The 22,694-nt window shown below is 40.4% G+C and overlaps 1 protein-coding gene across 1 annotated transcript; it reads right to left on the reverse strand.

Moving 5' to 3' along the window:
* Positions 1-66: 66 nt before the first annotated feature.
* Positions 67-22,635, reverse strand: tlcd2 (TLC domain containing 2). The gene is made up of 4 exons (XM_058080364.1): positions 22,064-22,635; positions 21,901-21,983; positions 17,611-17,693; positions 67-2,037 (listed from the first exon to the last, which is right to left on the reverse strand). The coding sequence occupies exons 1-4, from the start codon at positions 22,240-22,242 to the stop codon at positions 1,657-1,659; spliced, it is 726 nt and encodes a 241-aa protein (XP_057936347.1). The 5' UTR covers positions 22,243-22,635; the 3' UTR covers positions 67-1,656.
* Positions 22,636-22,694: the final 59 nt, after the last annotated feature.

A 22,694-nucleotide genomic window follows, 5' to 3' on the forward strand; every position in this document is an offset into this window, starting at 1 on the left:
GGGCCAAAAAGACCTGATAGGACTCCTTCTCCTGGTGCCATCTGTACTGTTCAGTGTAGTTAAGGACAAAAATACAAGATGTAGAAGTGCTGTATTATAACTTTATTGTCACATGAAACAAGTGTTATTTTCTAAACATAGAAATTTGAGCATGAAATACAAAATAATCTGAGAAAACAAAATAAGTGATACACTGAAAATTCTTAGAATTTTGCCGCTGATGGAAAGCAGGTGTTGCCTTCAGGCATTGCGCTTCACAACACCCTCACTATTCAATATTGTGACTCTTTACTTTATTAAATATACATCAATATACAAGACTTGTGACCAAAAACACTTATGAGTTTGTAAATCACTTCCAATGAAATGGTGAACTGCATGATGTGGAACATGTAAGGCATTGTGGCAACAGGAAGTCATCACATTAATAAGATGAGGCCGTGATTCCTCATCACAGTTGCTGGCAATAAGAAATGTGCCGTGACATTCGTACAGGCACATTTAGTTGTAAGATTATACTTCCATCCATGGGTGCTGTATAGCAGGGAAAGTTAGGGCAATTCCAAGGGCGCCTGCTCTGCAATTGAGTGATTTTTTTTCCCATTGGAGCCCAGAATTCCCGATGTTTACATCCTTCACTGATGCAAAGGTACCTAAAAGCTGCCTACATTTTACTAGTATAACAGTATATTCATCCCCACACCACTGACTGCATTCATTTATGTATAAGTTCTGTGAATATGTCCAACGAAAGCTTCATTTAAGGCCGAAAATAATAACTAAAAATATTATCAAGGAAACAACAACAAAAAAGATTATCTTCAAATGTGGGAAAGTCATTATAACAATCAGTACATTATCAATTTAACACTTCCGTTAGTACAAATAAATTACATATATGCACAACTGAACCACCAAGACAAGAAATACAGGAAAACAATCAATACAAATATCTGCGTGTGAGTTTGCAGTCTTCATACATCTGCGGAAGCTCATGACAAGGATGCTACAAATCTACACACACACACAAACACACACACAAAAACAAACTCAAAGCCACTCATGCTCATCTTGGCTGTTTTGAAGTCACTGATGTGATAGCTGAGGAGTGTGCTGCCCTCTAAAGGCCAATAGATGTAAAGGCAAAATCTATTTCACAGGTTTCTAGTGTTCTCAAACACAGTAGAGACATGTATTTGAAAAAAAAGTATAGCTTATTTGACTACACTATACTCTCCTATACTATTTTTCTGTATGTGACCCGAATAAAATCATACAAATCACCCTTTTCTTATCATTGCGTGGTGATTGGTTGGATTTTATTGCAAGTGTGTTTCAAAAGAGGCAGTGAAGTGTTGAAGCTTTCTTTCTGAGGTAGCAGGTGGTTTTAAGTTAACTGTGTTTTTTTTTTTAAGACACAAAAATCACCTTTGTATTATTATTATTTAGATTTGATGAATGAATTCAACCATTTGCGCAATATCACAGGATATACAGAAACGGAAATGAGAGGTGTGTGTGGGCTCCACACACCCTTAAAGATAGAAAGATAGATAGTATTAGTAGAGCAGATGTTGCATTAGGTGGGCAAAAAAACAAAATGTGCCATATCCAACCCACAGGGGGGGGGGGGGGGCAAAAATGATCTTCTTCTCCTTATGTTTCTTTCTCCTTCTTTGCCTCTCGGGTACTACCCTTCAAGAAGTCGGTCCTGAGCAGGCGGTAGAACAGGACGATATTCATGGCCGTCATGATGGCCAAGCCCACGCTGCCCAATGTGTAGGACAGGAGGGGCACCTTGTCCCTATTGAGTACCAGCCAGCGGGTCATCCAGGCCAGGGTGTTGATGCGGAACACCACGTAGGTGCCCAGGTTGATCATGCTGTTGACACGGTAGGCGGTGCACGCGGGCAGGTTGGCCATACGCAGAATCTGTCTGAGGTGAAGGAACACAGAGTTGATCTCCACCAACAGGGCCACCACGGCGAAGCCAATGTAGCGGTGAGTCACGACCGACAGGCCAAAACAGGTGATCACCTGCAGGGGGACAGAGAGGAACCGTGTTACAATGAAATACACACACTTTTGTCTTATTACAGTGCAACCTGGAAAGGTAATGCCATGATTCCAAATTGTACCAACATTTTCAGGACGCTGCATGATATCAAAATACCTCTCAAAAACTGTAAACATGAAGTACTTCAATGTATCCATGTTCCAAATACAGTGGTGCCTCGGATTTTGTACAACATTTTGGGATGATTTGGTTCATTTATTCATTCATTCATTACCGCTTTTCCTCACGAGGGTTGCGGACGAGAGGCGGGGTACACCCTGGACTGGTCGCCAGCCAATCACAGGCCACATATAGACAAACAACCATTCACACTCACATTCATACCTATGGACAATTTGGAGTTGCCAATTAACCTAGCATGTTTTTGGAATGTGGGAGGAACCCGGAGTACCCGGAGAAAACCCACGCATGCACGGGGAGAACATGCAAACTCCACACAGAGATGCCCGAGGGTGGAACTGAACCCTGGTCTGCTCGCTAACCACTCGCCCGCCTTGCCGCACGGGATGATTTGGTTTTAGACAAAAATTTGCACCAAAATTTAGCCCTGGTTTTTCCTCTACCGACTCAAATTATTACCGATTCATGGGAATCGAGTGCCTAAACAAAGTACCGCACGTTGGTGACCCCTGGTACACCCTGGACCGGTCACCAGCCAATCACAGGGCACATATAAACAAACAACCATTCACACTCACATTCATACCTACGTATGGACCAGAAATTGAGTACAACTGTAAAATAACCCGAGTTCGATTCCACCCTCGGCTATCTCTGTGTGGAGTTTGTATGTTCTCCACGTTGCATGCGTGGGTTTTCTCCGGGTACTCCGGTTTCCTCCCACATTCCAAAAACATGGACTCCAAATTGTCCATAGGTATGAATGTGAGTGTGAATGGTTGTTTGTCTATATGTGCCCTGTGATTGGCTGGCCACCATTCCAGGGTGTAACCCGCCTCTCACCTGAAGACAGCTGGGATAGGCTCCAGCACCCTCCGCGACCCTCGAGAGGATAAGCGGTAGAAAATGAATGAATGAATGAATGTAAAATAACCCACCATGGGGCCAAAGAAAGTTGCAAGTGCTAGCACTTGCTAAAAAAGGTGAGGAACACTATTGAATTCAAGAAAGAACTCATGGCAAAGTATAAAAGTATCTCACAGTTTTTGAATGTTTAATTTGAGCTGCGATTTGTCCTACTTTTAACAGTCATTGAATGCACCATCAACGTTCTCCGATGCCCAGAGGGATGTATTTTCCCCCTTTTTCTTTCACCTCATATTTGCTCCCAAATGCATAAAGGTAAGATTTGATGACTTTGAGCTAATGTGCATAAATGTGCTAGTTGGTATTACATAATCATGCTGAACAACTTCACAAAATGCTCGCCAAACATTTCACAGCTTCATGAACATGAATGTGACGCCATGTTTCAGTCTGGGTCCAGTCTTGACTTTTAAGTCGTAAAAAAAAAAAATCCAGTTAAAGTTGACATCACGAGACACGTAGCACTGTAACTGGATTATCTTAACCATCGCTTACTGCTCAGCTGCTTCATGTCAGGTCACATGATGTCCTCTGGGATACAACCATCAACCATGTGACACTCTGGCCCATGTGAGGAAAAGTGATTCATAATACTTGCGCTTGTTGCAATGTCACTTTTGGTAAATTCAAAATAACACTGATTTGCTCTAGTAGAGTCATCTGTTTGTTATCTTTCAATATCCCGTCATTGTTTTTATCATTTATCATTGATCATCCCAGCCCTGGAATGGTGACCAATCACAGGACACATATTGACACATACCTGTTTACCACTTTTTACAGTAAATCTGTTTTTTTTAACATTATTAGTGACCTTTAGACACCCCTACAACCAATTTTATGTACACTCACATTACCCAATATCCATCCATCCATCCATCCATCCATCCATCGTTATATGCAGCTTATCCTCACTAGTTGATGTTTAAAAACGCTGGCAGTGGAAGCACTGATGAGGGAACAGAGTATTTTTTCTGCAGTGTCGTCTGTAGGAGTCGTGGTTAGTGTGGCTCCGAAGCATGAGTGACGTAATAGTAGTAATTATTTATAGACTTTCCTTTAACTTTCCTCATAATGTATCAAATTTTCTGGAATATGTGGGAAACTTTTTTTCATGGTTGGGCTGGTCCTGTGACTTGTACCCGGGAGTGACTTTTTTTTTCCAACACCCACAAAGACAACTGAGAAAAATCATATTCTGCAGATTACAAGCTGCAAGTAAACTAGTTATGTTATGTTGTTTGGGCTATAGTTATCTGAATAACTGTTAATATGTTAACATATGGCGGCACGGCGGCCGAGTGGTTAGCGCACAGACCTCACAGCTAGGAGACCAGGGTTCCACCCTCGGCCATCTCTGTGTGGAGTTTGCATGTTCTCCCCCGTGCATGCGTGGGTTTTCCCACATTCCAAAAACATGCTAGGTTAATTGGCGACTCCAAATTGTCCATAGGTATGAATGTGAGTGTGAATGGTTGTTTGTCTATATGTGCCCTGTGATTGGCTGGCGACCAGTCCAGGGTGTACCCCGCCTCTTGCCCGAAGACAGCTGGGATAGGCTCCAGCACCCCCGCGACCCTCGTGAGGAAAAAAAAGTGGTAGAAAATGAATGAATGTTAACATTTCACCTATTCACGTTATGTTAACAGAAGCCCATTTATAGCCTGATGTTCTACATTTCATTCTCCAAAGTCTCTCATTTTATCAAATAAAATACAATTTATAGTCCAGTGTGACGTATTTATGTTTTTTTGTCTTCCTTGCGCTGGTGCAACTTATCCTCCAGAGCGACTTACAGTCCGGTCAATACAATAAATCCCTTTCTTTGGCCCCATGGGGGGTTTTTAGTATAAACAAATGCAAGAACAGTGCATCAGCAATGCATAGGGTGCTTTGTTTCTAAACTATACAGAACAGGGCAAAGGGACTTTTTTGTTACATGTAATATTGTAAGATACCAGAGACCATGTAGGCAAAATCGTCGATAAAAGCCTAATCATGCAAAAATCGGGCTGTAAAAAATGAGGTTAGACTGTATTTACATTTAAAAAAACATTGTATTTTCACTCATACTCATAACAGTTCGTTCACAAAGGTTTTAAAACGGCAACAGTTTGACATTGTAACAGATCATTTATAGTTACATTGTTTCAAAATGTTGTCCTTTTATTTGATGGAAAAATGTATTGTGGCAGAAAACAAAATAGGTCATGCTTAAATTCTAAAAATGTGTGAAAACACCTCCCACTGTATGTTATTATTTGTAACTACCTGCAATATGTCCTAGTTTTATGACGGGAGATGAGCACATTATGGTGTTTGTGCATGTTGTCAGCAGCCAATCACTAATCTTGGTCATAAAACACGCATAGAAGGCAGCTATCAGCGCCATAACACGGTGGACCAGTAGAAAAGGAGTCAAATGTCACAAACAATATCACCTCATGGCCAAAGATTCACCAACTAAGGAGAAAAGTTTACATGACTGTCACTACTTTATCTCGCTTCATCTGCTAAATGTAAGCCAAAACGGAGGCCTGGGAGTCATCCATACAGCAAAAAAGGCTCACTTTCCTTCTTCCCATAACAGAAGTGGGAAATCCCTGGAATTCCCCAACTGCTCCTGGAACTGTCAGACATTTGGAATAATTTAGCATCAGCTGTATCCTCATGTGGCAGGTGTTATATCACACCTAAGAGAGCAAGCTCCATGGAAAGAGCAGCTGCATAATGTCACGTCCACCAAAAAAAAAACACATCTGGTTTAAATCAGGGGTCTCAAACTCAATTTACCTGGGGGCCACTGGAGCTAGGGTCTGGGCAAGGCTGGGCCGCATCAGGTTTTCAAAAAAACCCAAAAACCGCATTTATTAAAAACAGTAAAATATACAAACTTTTTCAGTGCTTTGGTTTTGATTTTCTACAATAAAAGCTCTGATAAAACATTCCACTGTTCTCAAATCTTAATTTTTATTTTTCTGCACAAAATAAGATGAAAAATAAATAAACAAATCAAGAATAAAGAAAATCAATCAATCAGTAATAAATAAATATAATAATACTAATAATAAAACGATTCAGATTAAAATGAACAAAGCATTATTAGAGCCCTGTAGACATGACAAAACACGACTATAGTCACATTTATACTTTTTTTATTTACAACATATTGCGCAACTGCAGGGTCTTGAGACACATGCTAACTCGCAAACTAGAGAGCTAGCGACCTAAACGGTAGCCTTCAAGTTATTTCCTTTAAACTTAAATAGCCAAAAACTTACCACTTCCACACGGATAGGGAGGATAACTATTAACAGTTATTTAACCTTTAACATGAACATTAATCAAACGTAATAATTTTTTCTGGGTACATGATACCATACAGCATCCATATCAAACTTGCGCGGGCTGCACTAACATTAAACTTTCATATCAAGGCGGGGCCTCAAACTAGTGACCTGCGGGCCACAATTGGCCCGCGGGCTGCGCATTTGAGACCCCTGGTTTAAATGGTATGGAGCTTGCGAATTTGGTAATGGTAATGGTTTTATTTCATTTGAACATGCATCAGATTACAATTGAATGCATCCCATAATCAGTTCACAGTTCCACATGTCCAAAAGGAGTAGGAAGAAGCACAGCTTATTAAATCCTACCCCTCCATCTGGTACTTTTACAATCAGTAACTGTTACATTTGTTCACTTCCTGCTTTCTTAATATAGTTTTTTTTGGTCCTATTTTTTTGTTTATTTTGTCCTAAGATGACACTACGAGGAAGACCACTGTAATAAGACAAGACGTGCAGAAGGGACTATCATTACTTCCTCTGCCTGAGAATGAAGCACAGTGGAAAAAAAAAAGAGAGAGGGAACCGGTATTTGTCGCCTGAAGGGTTACAGGAGGTCAGAAAGCTAGTGTCATCCAAAGGTGCTAAAGAAACCAAGAAAGCTTTTACAAACAAGCACTTTCATCAAGCATGATGACGCATTAATCATAGGTGACAATGTCAACATGGAAAACAGGCCAACGAGTTGCATTCCTCAGGCTGCTACAGTGGTGTGACAAAGCTTTCCTCATATCTAAAATAGTTTTAAATGAAACTTATTAATAAGGCAGAAAAAAAATCTGTACGGCCCTGTTAGCTATAGTCTCCCTGTTAAAACATAACTTAACTGTGGTTTATCACACCTGAGTTCAAGTGGAAAACCTTCGTGGTGAACCTTCCCGAGAGTGGCTGGGCAACCAAAATGAGTCCAAGCATGCAGCAACAACCCATCTGAGAGGTCACAAAAGACCCCACAACAACATCCATGGAAGTGTAGGCCTCACTTGCCTCAGTTAAGGTCAGTGTTCATGACTCTGATGCACCCAAGTTGTGTGGATCGGTGTGGATCATGTAGATGCGGTTTAGAGAAACGCCATTTGTAGCCTGCTAGCGCTAATGGCAACAGCAATCATGATATATTAGCATTCATTAATGAGTACTTGGACATTTTATACATATTTAGGAGGCATATTTAGGGCTTACATCTGGATTGTGAGTGAACAATGGCAATTGAAGAGAGCTGAATCTAATTTTAACAGTCACTTTTGTGGCAAATGTTGATCCAAAATTAGACAGCATCAACATTAAGCTAAAAGGAGGGATATCTATTACTCAAGTTCTGGTCCTGGAATATAACCCCAAAGAAAAGTGACGATCGACTGTATCCTAGAAGCACTGGAGACGGCCATTCTTGTTCCCAACATCCAGCGGGGAAACACGAGGCTCAAATGTGATCATGGGAAGTGAATCTGTAAGGGAGGATGAAAACCTAACCTAAAACCCAAGTTCACAAAAGGTTTGTGACGCTACACTCTTCCTTAGGATGCTTTTCAGCCTTCAATTCTGCCTTGCAACAAACAAACCCAAAACATTGCTAAGCTAACAACCACAATAGCCACAAAGAAACACTACAAGGGTCAAGGACTGTCAAGAAGTTGGATACGTTTGGGATCAACAGACTACACCTTAAAGTACAGGGCAAACAATCCAAGGTTACTCTGTAGTCATGGGTTCAAAGGGCACGAAGATAATGTACGATAACAAAGTTGTCACACAAACCTGAGGTTTTCCACAACTCATTGTTTCTGTTGAGTCGTAGTAGTAGCAATAGTTTAGTTATCAGGGACAGTTTTGGTGACACTATTTATAACAAATTGGCATGGAAATGATATTCTGGGTGTGACTTCAGTCTGGGGATGTACTAGTCTAGCACTTAGCTTGGTTTTTGGGTTTGTGCTCACAGTATAAAACATCCCACGTTTTGTGCACACTAAAACGTGTACAAATGTACACACTAAAATAGCAAACCATTTACAGTCATCCCTTGTTTTCATGGTGAACTGGTTCTGGACCTGACCTCCATGATGTTACACCTGCAATGTAGCGAGGGATGACTGTACACTATTCCCTAAAATGCACCGTAACACACTAACCACTAGGTTAATGTGACCTTCTAACCAGACATTTAAACCCACTTGCTGTTCTCCAACAAGGACCTGACCACAGGTGTGTGAGCCAGGAATCAAATAGATTTCAAACTGTTCCATGGAGTCTCTCTGTTGCAACCTGCTGTGACAAGAAGCTTCCTCTTCCCTCTGAGAACATCCTGTTTGATACCTATGGACAATTTGGAGTCGCTAATTAACCTAGCATGTTTTTGGAATATGTGAGGAAACCAGAGTAACCGGAGAAAACCCACGCATGCACGGGGAGAACATGCAAACGCCACACAGAGATGGCGGAGAGTGGAATTGAACTCGGGTCTCCTAGCTGTGAGGCCTGCATGCTAACCACTTGTCCGACATGCAGCTCCCGGGTCAACCAATCTTTATTAAATGATAGTTGAGCAGTGCAAGCCGTCAAGCTAATTTTATATAAATTTTACATTTTTAAATAATTAATTTTAATTAATTTTCTACCGCTTATCCTCACAAGGGTCGCAGGGGGTGCTGGAGCCTATCCCAGCTGTCAATCACAGGGCACATACAGACAACCATTCACACTCCACACAGAGATGGCCGAGGGTGGAATCGAACTCAGGTCTCCTAGCTGTGTGGCCTGCGTGCTAACCACTTTAGCGACGTGCAGCCCGTCTTGGTCTCATTATGTCAAAATGTGAACATCATGATGATGAAGACTGTTTAGATACCATTTCTAACTGATATTTATTGATTTCTATTACAAAATTACATCGCCCACTATTGGCTGGGCGTGCATGCGTATTCAGAAAGAGATTTCCGTCATGTTTTTCCCCCTCAAAAGTAAACAGACCCGCATCTTTGCTGCCTGAACATGTCAGCATATAAGAAAGTGAAGATTGAAGTCAGCAGTCTGTCTACAGGTCCATGCAGGAACATAAGCAACTTCACTAAGGATGTGTGCTGCGCAAAATCTAGAAGACTCTATGGATGACTCCGAGTACGGTACACACATAATCATAAGCGTGTATTGACGATGAAAGGATTATGAATGTAGCTAATAAATTTCTTCTGGCCGCCTTGTCCTATACTATTAAAAGCACGCTCTAAAAGCATCATGAGTAGACTTTGGGAAGAAAGGTCATCAGGGGAGAGGAAATGGCCCTGAGAAGAAGAGGGTGTGTCATCTCGACAAAGACATGGTAACCATGTAGCCTCTCCTTTGGAAAAAAAAAAGCAAACAGTAATGATTAAACCCATGTCGACACAGTTCAAGGTCATAGTTCGAAAAGACACACACAGGTCCGGCTAGCAGACAGGGGGATGGGGAGGGACGGGATGGTGGCCATGACTGTTATCATGCGACTTGAGTTAACTTGTATCGGATGACTCCAGATCACATTAAAGTCATGGACATTTGGACGAGGGGGGGATTCACATGAGCCTTAACAAAATCATCCACTATAAAAGAACAAAACGGTTATCATTCTAATTCTCTTCTCTTCTTGATCACTGTAGAATCATAACACATAGAAATACTCTAATTTGAGAAACAATTAGAATGTGAATAGATTTCTAAAAATCCCTTATGACACCGGGTATACCTTTGTAAATATAATATCTGTGTGTGGGCTTAGTCTGTTGAAAAGCAGTTATTAGTCTTAATTGTTGTTTATCCATTGTCTGCACAGACGTAATTAGGCCAATTATACCATTTGGGACGTCATCAGTTCTGAAAATGACTCAATCACAGGTAGACCTTGGGGATCGTAATACAAGATCCATCCATGCATCTTCTTATAGCCATAATACATATACATCTGTATTAGAAACATAACGCTTGACTGTTATAGTTAATTTCCAAACAGCTAAAATAATGCACAAGGCTAAAAACAACCAATTACCTAAAAATGTCATGAAATATGATCTCAGGGAAGAACTAAATTTGAAACACTTATATGCTAGGACTATGTTAAAAAGCCATAGCATTTCAGTATGTGGAATCAAACTATGGAATGGATTGAGTAAGGAACTCAAACAATGCACAACGATGAGCCAATTCAAGAAACAATACAAGCAGTTGATGTTTGCTAAATACAAGGATGGAGAGTCTTGAACCAGTCATGATGTGCTATATATATCACTATATTGACACTTACTATGGTACCCATTATGTCATTGTATGGTCGTATCACCTCGTACTTCGATACGAGGTTCATTATGAAAAAAAAAACAAAAAAAAAACCTTAAACTGTATTATGGAAAGCAGGAAGTGAACAAATGTAACAGTTACTGATTGTAAAAGTACCAGATGGAGGGGTAGGATTTAATAAGCTTTGCTTCTTCCTACTCCTTTTGTACATGTGGAACTGTGAACTGATTATGGGATGCACTCAATTGTAATCTGATGCATGTTCAAATGAAATAAAACCACACGAGCTAGCTGAGCTGCATCGACGTAAGAAACATACGTAAGTCCTCTGCCATTCCCAAATAAACTGGCTTAGCTTCAAAAAGTATTCATTTCAGAGAAAGGTTGATTCCAAGTGGCAGGGTGTGGTTGATGTGCCCCACCTTGCCAAACAGCATAGCTTCCGATGCAGGTGGATCCTCGCCTCCGCAAGCAACTCTCTTCGGTCAACTGTAAACAAAATCCACTTCCTGGCTTTGCCCGCCTCCAGCAAGTTTGGCATACATTGCGTATGCACTCTTGGCTGCCTTGCACAAACTAGTCTGGCATTCTATGTTGAAATCTTAGATACTTCTAAAAGTTCTTAGACTTGATTAGAACTGAAAAAGTGCATGAAAATTGCCAATAAATGGAACACTGTGACTTTAAAAACACAGTCACTCTGCTCCCCTAGGGAACACATTGATGGTAAATCATGTTATTGATTGTTAAATTGTTTACTTATTTTTATTATGTCTACTATATTGGGTAATACACGCGTAAATGTGACTATAGGGGTGTTAATTCATGGCTAAAGGGCTTTAATAATGTTAAAAAGGTTGAAAACATGTTTGCTATGCTCCAACTATGAAAATATTCCATTTATAAATAAAAAAAAATACTAAATAAGGTTGGTTCTGGTACTAATTAACAGTGATAAAGGAGGGATTATTGTACTACAAAATATACTATAATAATAGGCAAGACAATCATTAATGAAAGTAGAATTTTTCTCTGCACGCTACTGAGTGTCATTCTATAATCCTAATGTCAAACATCTTGCATCATCTCCATGTGGAATGGGACTGTAATACTTGGTAAGGCTCTACTGGGAGCGTAATGAATCAGAGAAAACAATGTAGAGTGGGGGGGAATACAGATTACGACACTGAAATGTTTGGAGGGGGTTCACGCATTTGTGGAACCCCTCTCAGGAAGCTTGGGGTTCTGGCGTCTGGTGTGTTTGTCTCCCTAAAGAGCCTGAGGTTCAAGTGGAGACCAGATGTCTCGTCTCTGTCTGGGTCAACACACATAAAAAAAATGGGGGGGGGGGGCTCTAGGGGTTCCGCACTAAAGGGATGAGACAGCTGAGAAATAAACACACATCAATCAGTGTTTTTCCCCCCAAAATGTCCACATTCCATCGCTTTCATTCCATGAAATGTTTTGTTCTATGGAAGACTTCTAGTAGTAAACATGTCGACAAAAGCGGTTGTTACTTGTTTGGCATATTCAGGATGAACCAGTTATAATTGAGCAGGAAACAGTACCACCTGAAGTTGAACAATACTGTTTGTTTACATGAAATGACACTCCAGGGGTTACGAATATGGCTTCTCTTTGTTTTGGAAGTACAAGCATCATATTATTGAGCTGGGTATTAGATTAGGCGGCACAAGAAGTACATACTGCGGGTACAACGAGAGCACGCGGTAATCAGTTCTCATTGTTTAAATAGTGGTGATCCATGACGTGCACCGAATTCCAGAGCGCATAATAATCAGGACGCCGACGATACCGTTTGTAACTACCTTTCATTGCTGCAGCCACACACAAAAAAGTCAAGTTGTGTGAGATCTTTGCATATATCTTCATCTCAGTCAGCACCGAAAGGGTTAAGTCATTCACAACCGCTTTGATTTTCGTACGTTTCAGTTTTGGTCGGACTTAATAACAAGTTAATAACAAAAACCAGAGGTACCATTACATTTCCATTCAATAAACTGATTATAATTAGCATCAATTCAGCCGTCGACCAGTTTCCCCCCAACAGTGTTCGACTTTAGAGGTTCTACCATAAGCTATTTTTGCATATTGACTATATGAGAGCAGCATCTCCTTTTACATGCATTGAAAACTAACGCACATTCCATTCATTTGACGTTGCTCTTAGGCGACTTTACCGCCACATGAGAAGGAATGTCAACCAGAAGTCGGAAATACAAGGCTGTGTCAGTGTACGAAAATTGAAAAATTACTTAATTTCTTACTTTCAAAAAGAATTGGAATATATGGCTTACATGGAGTGTGCTTTGGCCCATCCCAATGAGAAAATTCAATTTTGCCTAATTAAAAAGGGGAGTGACACACATTTCTGAGGACAAACATGTTTTGCAAAGCCGGTGAAGAAAAACAGAGCAACTACAAAAAATGTAGGTGTTCGTTGAACATGATAAAACATCCTAATGGTGTGGAAACCATGACAACATACCACCCGAGTGTGGACTCCACAAGACAGTGAGAGCCATCCTATGGTACTTGGCATGGAGATGCCAGCAGCTTACAAGATGCCACAGTTTGTTTGGATTCATATTGGAAGAATATGAAAGCTGAGTTATGACTAGAACTGAATCCTATCTGCAACTGGGTCAATTTCTCACTTGAAACACAAAATGTTGGCACTTGGAAGGTTTTTTGGCTCAGTTTTGGGTTGAATTCAGGGAAACACTCATGGCAAAATAGGAAGGTAGTGATGTTTTGTAGCACAAAGTCCCAAAGACCTGCCTCCTAAATATTTGCTATACTTACAAAAACAAATAGTACGTATTTATGTTATACATGTTACACATGTTTTACATATCAGAGGTGCACAAACTTTTTCAGCATGCAAGTTACAAGTCAAAATGACCTACCTCTTTCTATAAAACATATAACATATGTATATAATATCTAACCATTAACTTTTAAATTGATTTAAAACATCAATGATTAGTATTCACATTTACAAAGTTTACAGGTAATAAAAGTAGGTATCATAATTATATTCAATATGGCAATAAAGATAATTATACATAATTCCTCAATAGTTGTGTATATAACCTGAGGACTGGTTGCCAATAAATGGAACGTTACTGATATAGAAGAATTGAAAATGATTATGCAAAAGACAATGGAGCCGATGTCAACGCAACATATTATAAGGTTTCAGCAATGGGCACATTTTTCTGAATCAGTCCGGAAGCTCAATATTGGCAGACTCAAAAGTGATGTTTACATTATTGATCCACGCTATCGACGTAATGGAGGGAGATTACAGCCAGACCTTCCGGAACAAATTAATGACCAAGATTCCACTATATTCAACGTTAAACTATGAATTCTAAATATAGCCATGAAAACAAAAATGATAAGTTAAACATATTATGCTCATTTTTCAGAGTTGTGGACTCCGATAACGATAACCTGCACAGAAAGCTTTCGAGATCTTCCAGAATCTGCACCTATTCCAGCTGTATTTCCTTGAATTTCCAAAACAGTCTGTTTTAATTTATTCCACCCATGGTGGAAGCGCTCCGGACTACTGCCGAACCCAACTTCCTAATTTCGTCCTCGCCTGCCCGAGGAGGAGCACTCATTGTTTTTTGACACACTTTCCCCGAGGCACCACTGGAGCCGTGGAGCTCAGAAGCCGGATGTGAGGGTGCCGTATTTATTAAGACAATAAGACAATCTTGACACATATCGGTAGTGGAAATGTGGTCATTACACGTTTTTTTCCAGGGACTACTTGTGTTTAAAAACACTTAGTTGGACCCACTGATTGTGGTGAAAAAGGCTGTTAGCAATGCTCTCTGTATGCACACTCTATAATGCTACACAGACAGGGACTACTCGTGTTTAAAAACACTTAGTTAGACCCACTGATTGTGATGAAAAAGGCTATTAGCAATGCTCTCTGTATGCACACTCTATAATGCTACACAGACAAATAATTAATTGAACTTTTTGAAATGTTAATAGTATGAAGATGAATGCCAAATATGGATGAACTTAATGTTCCGCACCTTAGTGATATTTGTGACCGCAGTTTGACAACACAATCTCCATAAACTATGTGAGGAAATATCACACATCTGATTTTCCAAAGGAAGCACAATGATGATGATGATGTGGTGGCATGACCCACATAGAAATAAGATCCAATTTAGTAAAAAAAGCAAAGGAGTAAATATTCCATGGAATTTTTTCACTTGAATATTAGCAAGAAGAGGAATTAAACACTCTGTTCGCAAAAATACTCAAGAGAACAGAGGCAACTGCCAAAGTATATCAAAGTATATATAAGTAAACACATTAGTTTATACGTGCACCAGATATGGCAAACACAGATGGCCCCAGGATATACGCTATGACGTGAAGCTGTGTTATTACCAACACTCAATGTGGCTTTTTTCAAGCAGGAAAAGGGTCAAGTTAGGACGAGAAACCGTCGAAGATGAATGTCTTTTTGTGGACAAACTGGGAATGGAGGGGGGGCAAAAAGCAGAGAAATACATTTGAATGAAAGCAGTCTCATCCCTCCCTCGCTCTGATGACAATCTGCAGCCTGCTGGCCGAACCAAAGCCTCCATTCATGGCACTGCAGGAAGAAAGAGGGGGTAAAGGGGGGTAGACACTCGTCCCTGAACCCGACACTGCGATGGAAGACGCAGACGTCATTCTCTACTAATCTTTCAGGAAAACTAAGTTTTCATGAACATTGTGTTTCCAAAACATGCACGTAGAAGTGCTTCAACCTCATCCAACCTGTTCCTGTAAAGAAGCCACAACTGAAGTAACGAGTAACAAGGAGCGAGGCATATAAAGTGCCCTGGGTTGTCACATTTCGCAATGATTGTGTCTTTGAACCTCCCTCGCTTGTCCTGGACAAGAAAGACAGGTACTGTGTCTTTCACGTCTGCCGTTCTCAATCCGGTGGTTGTGCTAAAAGTCTTACTAAGACTGCATGACTGATGCGGTGGGAATCACTACGCAAATACAAAATATTATCCCAATATTTTGCACGTTTGACAGTATAACAACAGTATTGTCAACAACAGTATATTGTCATGAATCTCTACAGCAGGGGTCTCAAACTCAATTTACTTGGGGGCCACTGGAGCTAGGGTCTGGGCGAGACTGGGCCGCATCAGGTTTTCCAAAAAAAAAAAAAATGCATTTATTAAAAACAGAAAAATGAATAAACTTGGCTTTGGTTTCAATTTTCTACAATAAAAGCTCTGATAAAACATTCCACTGTTCTCAAATATCTTACTTTTTATTTTTCTGCACAAAATAAGATGACAAATAAATAAACAAATCAAGAACAAGGAAAATCAATCAATCTGTAATAAATAAATAAATATAATAATAATAATAAAACGGCAAACTTAAGAAAGCACATATAGTTGGTGGGTAGACAAATGATTTTTTTCAGATTAAAATTAACAAGGCATTATTAGAGCCCTGTAGACATGACAAAACACGACTATAGTCACATTTATACTCTTTTTATTTACAACATATTGCGCAACTGCAGGGTCTTGAGACACATGCTAACTCGCAAACTAGAGAGCTAGCGGCCTAAACGGTAGCCTTCAAGTTATTTCCTTTAAACTTAAATAGTCAAAAACTTACCACTTCCACACGGATAGGGAGGATAACTATTACCAGTTATTTAACCTTTAACATGAACATTAATCAAACGTAATAATTTTTTCTGGGTACATGATACCATACAGCATCCATATCAAACTTGCGCGGCCCGCACTAACATTAAACTTTCATATCAAGGCGGGGGCCTCAAACTAGTGTCCTGCAGGCCACATTTGGCCCGCGGGCCGCGTGTTTGAGACCCCTGCTCTACAGTATCTGTGTATATAAGAAATGCTGGGTAAAATTGAAGGAAAAAGTTGCTATTTAATCACAATGTTTGTTTAAGATATTATGAGATAAAAAGCAGGTGGTATCGCCATTTCCGATATATGTTAATTCCGATAGCAGTACTGGATGTTATCACATACTACTGCATTAATTGGCCCTATACCGTAGAAACCGCTCATGAATGATACAGGAAAATGCCAAAACTGATAAAATATAGATTTTAACCATGTCCAGTATCAGCCCCCATAGCTGTCCACTCAGAGCATGCTGCTCTGGTATCAGGCCCATGAAACAACCAATCAGAGAACAGCGCACTAGCGCGTGCCACCAGTAGTGTCTACAGTCTGCAACTATGTGCTACTTTCTGAACTTCAGTCATGTGACAGGAAATATCTCAGTTAATATAAACATTACTAATGCTTCTCCAGTAGCCAAAAAAACAAAACTTGATTAATAGAACTTTAATTGTAAGACATATTGATAAGACTGTTGATAAATTGTTGAAATATTGTTGAAATTGTGTTTACACTGTTTACATATACATGCAATATATATAATAAACTGAAAAATTTCTTGAAATAAAATGGTCTTTAATAAGATCATCACATGGTTTGTCTGGTATCAGGCCCATTATCATGCCCCCGCGTGCCAGTATCAGCCCGAGATCTTTGGGGGCATGATACTGGGCCTGATACCAGACAAACCATGTGATAACGTGATATAATGTGATAAGGATCAGCCACAATTATTCATAGAGATGACCGCTGTAGGTCTCAAATTTTCTATCCATATACGCAATATTTTATTGATCATGTTGTTGAGTACAGTCAAGGTGACCTCTTCAAAATGTCAAGTTGACATTTCATGTCGGGTCACGGTCAAACAAACCAAACTAAAATACACACAAGCTTATTTGGTTTAAGGACTTACTACAACATGATGCAAGCCAAGCTCCCAGGACTGACCCATCTTCTGGTACTTCACCATGTCAAAGAGGTCATAGATGAAATAACCTGTCAGGATAGAAAACATTTATGACATTACCATCATATGCAATTCATACGCTCAACAAAATGCAACAGATTCATTGTCACAAGTGCTGCCATGAGTCAGGGGGGACTTTGCTTCCATGACAACCATGATGGCAACTAAGAGGCGTCTTGGAGAGGGGCTATTCATATCCACCAACTCCCACCCAAGCCTCCGCCCCCACCCAGCCGTATCCATAGCGACAGCTTTTCAGAACACTGGAAAAAAATAATGGAGTGGTAAGGATGAAGGCGGCGGTTTGTGGGAGAGCGTGGGGCTTTGCTAAGGTTGGAAGTAACCCTATTATGCTGGGAAACGCGACACCGGGATCACAGGACCAATGTGGTGGCATGTTTGCAGTATTCTCACCATTATTCCTACCATAAACCGACTGGGAAATACAGTATAATGGTATGGTAATAGTACAGTATTCTACATATTACTCTGCCAATATTATCGGACATCCCTGGATAGCCTATGCCTGAGCGAGCGTGTTTTTCAGTTAATGTAGAAAATGTAATTCTAATTAAATTTTGTAATGACTTTCTGCATATAAAACTGTGTTTTGTGTTGACCTTTTTCACTTTCTGGAACAAAACATTATTTCTGATTTGGTTAGAAATTGATTCGGTTAGCGGCTGTTTTGGTTAGAGTCGGACCTCCTCGTATGAATTAATGATGCTAACGACGGTTCCACTGTACAACTACGTACATGCATATACGTGTATAGCCGCAACTTCTAGACTTGTTAAAACTACAGTGATGTAAAATTAGATTGTGAGCTTGGTGAACCTTCTTATGGTAACTTGATGGTTGAACTCGCTGGCTTGTTATGTGAATTTAGACTATTTAACCACCCAGGGAAGTTCTTCACTGACTGTTTTTTGTCCATTGATGTTGAACAGCTGTCAAAATTTGAGTATTCTCAGGTCATTGAATCGATGCATGCTTAATAAAAGTCAGCTTTTTGTCTGGACTAGAGCTGTCCTATCTAGTACATATAGACAATGACCTAGATGAGTGACAATAGTCACAAACATTAGGTCAGAGTTACTTAAGATGTATTAGTTCAACCCACGTTGATTTTTGGACTTGTCTGCTCCTTTAATCACCGGGCGGTTGTATTTATGATTGTTTACACTTGGCTGAGCGCCAACTTGACAAGCTCCATATGACCAGTTTCGCTTCATAACACACCTCATACATAGAAGTGAGCCATGTTAACAATTTAACGGCATGGTCGCTATTTTTAGCAAGTCGAGATGTGCATTAAAAGTGAAAGTTTCTCTCAGACCCCTCCAAAATCCCTATGTTCCGTCCTCCCCTTTCCTACCTTTCATTGCTTTAGGGAGTACCCTGTTGTAATAATACCTCTGATGGCTTTGACGTGGGATCATCGTCGCATCATCCTTGATGGCATCCCTTTGGCGCTCCGAGAGGAGAGTGGTAACACTTTTTTGTTTCTCCTCTTATCTTCTTCCCTGCCTGGCCCTGCTACCTTGTTTCACTGCCCTGTCCTCCGAGGAGTTCACCTATTCATGAACTCTATGAGCGTCAAATGCTCATCTTTACTCACACTAAAGGTGTCTGCATTTTGGAATTCAGTCCACAACCCCAAACCGCATCCCTCACAGTTTCTATCTGCTGCGTGCACCTCTGAATGGACATAATGTGCAATGCAATGTGTAATGCCAGTCTGAAAGCTGCATAAACCCCTCCACAATGCAGCCCAAAACTTGCAGCGACATAACCTTAGACACATTAGACACACTCCTTTGTCGCCTGGCAAAGACTCGCCTTCCTGGAGAAACCAAGACAGTCTGGCTAGATGGACACGTGTCCAAAGTGGCACCCAGGGGCCGTCTGTGGAATGTTTTATTATTTAGGACAGGGGTCTCAAACTCAATTTACTTGGGGGCCACTGGAGCTCGGGTCTGGGTGAGACTGGGCCGCATCAGGTTTTCCAAAAAAAACCGCATTTATTAAAAACAAATTTTTTTTTAAAACTTCGCTTTGGTTCCAATTTTCTACAAGAAAAGCTCTGATAAAACATTCCACTGTTCTCAAATATCTTACTTTTTATTTTTCTTCACAAAATAAGATGAAAAATAAATAAACAAATCAAGAATAAAGAAAATCAATCAATCAGTAATAAATAAATAAATATAATAATAATAATAAAGCGGCAAATAATAAAAACTTAAGAAACCACATATAGTTGGTGGGTAGACAAATTATTTTTTTCAGATTAAAATGAACAAAGCATTATTAGAGCCCTGTAGACATGACAAAACACGACTATAGTCACATTTATACTTTTTTTATTTACAACATATTGCGCAACTGCAGGGTCTTGAGACACATGCTAACTCGCAAACTAGAGAGCTAGCGACCTCAATGGTAGCCTTCAAGTTATTTCCTTTAAACTTAAAAAGCCAAAAACTTACCACTTCCACACGGATAGGGAGGATAACTATTAACAGTTATTTAACCTTTAACATGAACATTAATCAAACGTAAGAATTTTTTCTGGGTACATGATACCATACAGCATCCATATCAAACTTGCGTGGGCCGCACTAACATTAAACTTTCATATCAAGGCGGGGGCCGCGTGTTTGAGACCCCTGCTTTAGGATGACCTTTAATGAGTAGTGACTTCACTCAATGCTGCCCTTTCATGGCAATATTGTGAAAGAAAACATCATTACTATTATTATTATTATCATCAATTGCATAATTGCATGTACTGTATGATTAAAGTTCATTTTGGCTTCAAAATGAATACTTTGTGAATAGACTGAGGAGCATTTTGAGCATCATCAATGCAGGAATCAGCCATTTTCCATTGACATCCACCCAAAGTATGAATGGAACAGTTGGCTGAAAAATGGTTTAAATGCTGCCTTTTCTTCCCTCAAGGTCTAGTGGAATTAACTGTGTAAAATGTTTTGTTTTTTTTTAAAAAGACTGACATGATGGCCTAAGCCACTTAAAGCGAATATTGCAAGTATGCTTGCTGAATCCAATCACTTATGCTACACAATAATCCTAACTAGATTTGCTATGGAGATTTACAACAAGGGTAGTTGCGGTGTCCTGGTAAGGATATCTGGAACAAACCCCTCTTGTGACTGAAACCTCAGAATCACACACCGCTTATTGAAGGAATAGTCCGCCAGAAGTGGAAATAAATACTACAAACCGCAGTCTTGTTGGCCTGGGTGACGTCACAAGAGTGCGTGGGGTTGACACGTGGTGCCACAGAACTGATATAACGCCTTCCATTCAGGCTCACAAAGCAGCGCTGCGCTTCGCTCTGCCAGTTTCTAGGGCCGGGCTACTTAAAGGAATGTTAAACATGTAGGGAATTCTTGGGGGAGCCCGAGCAGTGTGGCACACGGCCAATAAAACTGCAGTGAAGGCCGGCTCTTAAACAGTTGAAGGATTAATTGGGAAAATTGTGCCTGTTGCTATTTTAGGACTGAATGGCGGCATGTGCAGTCATGTTTGATAGATTATTGTTTTAAAAGAAATAAACATGCAAACTCCAAACTTCTTGATGTTGGCTAAGGGTTGGAATCACCTTTCTGGTGTGTTTCTTTTAAGATAAATCGATCGTAATACGACAACCTGAACAGTCCGGTTGCAATCGATTTAATGCCCTGGGAATCTCTGTGTGACGTTTGCATGCTGTACTGTAGTTGTGTGTTTTTTTTTCCTGTGTACTCATTCTTCCTCCCAAAAAAACACACAAGTTAAGCAAAGTGGATCTTCGAAATTGTCCATAGGAGCGAGTGGTCGTTTGTGTATATTGAACAGGAAGTGAACAAATGTAAGTGAAACAAATGTAACAGTTACTGATTGTAAAAGTACCAGGTGGAGGGGTAGGATTTAATAAGCTTTGCTTCTTCCTACTCCTTTTGGACATGTGGAACTGTGAACTGATTATGTGATGCATTCAATTGTAATCTGATGCATGTTCAAATGAAATAAAACCATTACCATTACCATATATGTGAACCTGTGATTAACCGGTGACCATTGCTTTGGAAAACCAGCCCAGCTCCTAACCAGGACTTGGTTTTACCAGGGTGTTTGTTTTTTTTGTCGAAAGCAGGAAATAACAGTAAGAAGAATATTGAGTACTCCATCAGTTCACGTGAACACACCAAAAGTTAATTTACTCACCGATTGAAAATGACACCAATGAATGAGAAAACACTGAATGTGTTTCTATCAAATCTTCCGCCATGTGTGGGTGAAGGATAAAGCTGGAAAACACAAATTCAGAATCATATGTGACATCTCAACAGTTTGTATTCTAATCAGTCAACATAAAGAGTCATTTTACCAAAGCACTGCCCATATAGCCGTGACAAGACTGTGCACGAAGGACGTTGAGATGTTTCTCCATTTGGTTGCATTCTTGTAGGCACTTGCTGGCACTGGCAGCCTGCCCACTCCGGTGTTGACCAGGCGGAAGAATCCATAGGCTCCCCCGGTGGTGAGAAGGACGGAGCTCAGCTCCATGGCCCAACAGCGTGTTGTGTGGGAATGATTCACGGCCAATGCGATGCCCTGACCACCGTGGCGAACTTCGGGGTTTTTTTTTTAAGCGCTCCACAAATTTACATACCGGTAAAATCACACCGCTGACCGGAGAGCCCAAAAGGCGCTCATTTAGCCTAATGTTATCCGAAAAAGAAGACGAGCGTGATGCATTAGGTGAGGGACCAGCGTGGTTCGGAGGTGGTGTGTGTGTGGCCTGGTGCCGTGAACAAAGGTCCTCGTTCTCCGGTGAAAGGTGAAAGGACACAGGAAGAAAAAAACGTGACGTCGAAACGGCTGTGTTGTAAAATCCTGTATGTTGCTTGTGCAACTTTCTGACACCCTGAGAAAGCAAACAAACCACTTCTCCCCGCCCTACTACAAGGGGGCGCGGCCACGAGCACGTTTCAGCTTGTGCAGCGTTCCAGTGTAAT

This window comes from Doryrhamphus excisus, chromosome 8 (genome assembly GCF_030265055.1).
Source record: "Doryrhamphus excisus isolate RoL2022-K1 chromosome 8, RoL_Dexc_1.0, whole genome shotgun sequence".
In the NCBI taxonomy this organism is placed as follows: Eukaryota; Metazoa; Chordata; class Actinopteri; order Syngnathiformes; family Syngnathidae; genus Doryrhamphus; species Doryrhamphus excisus.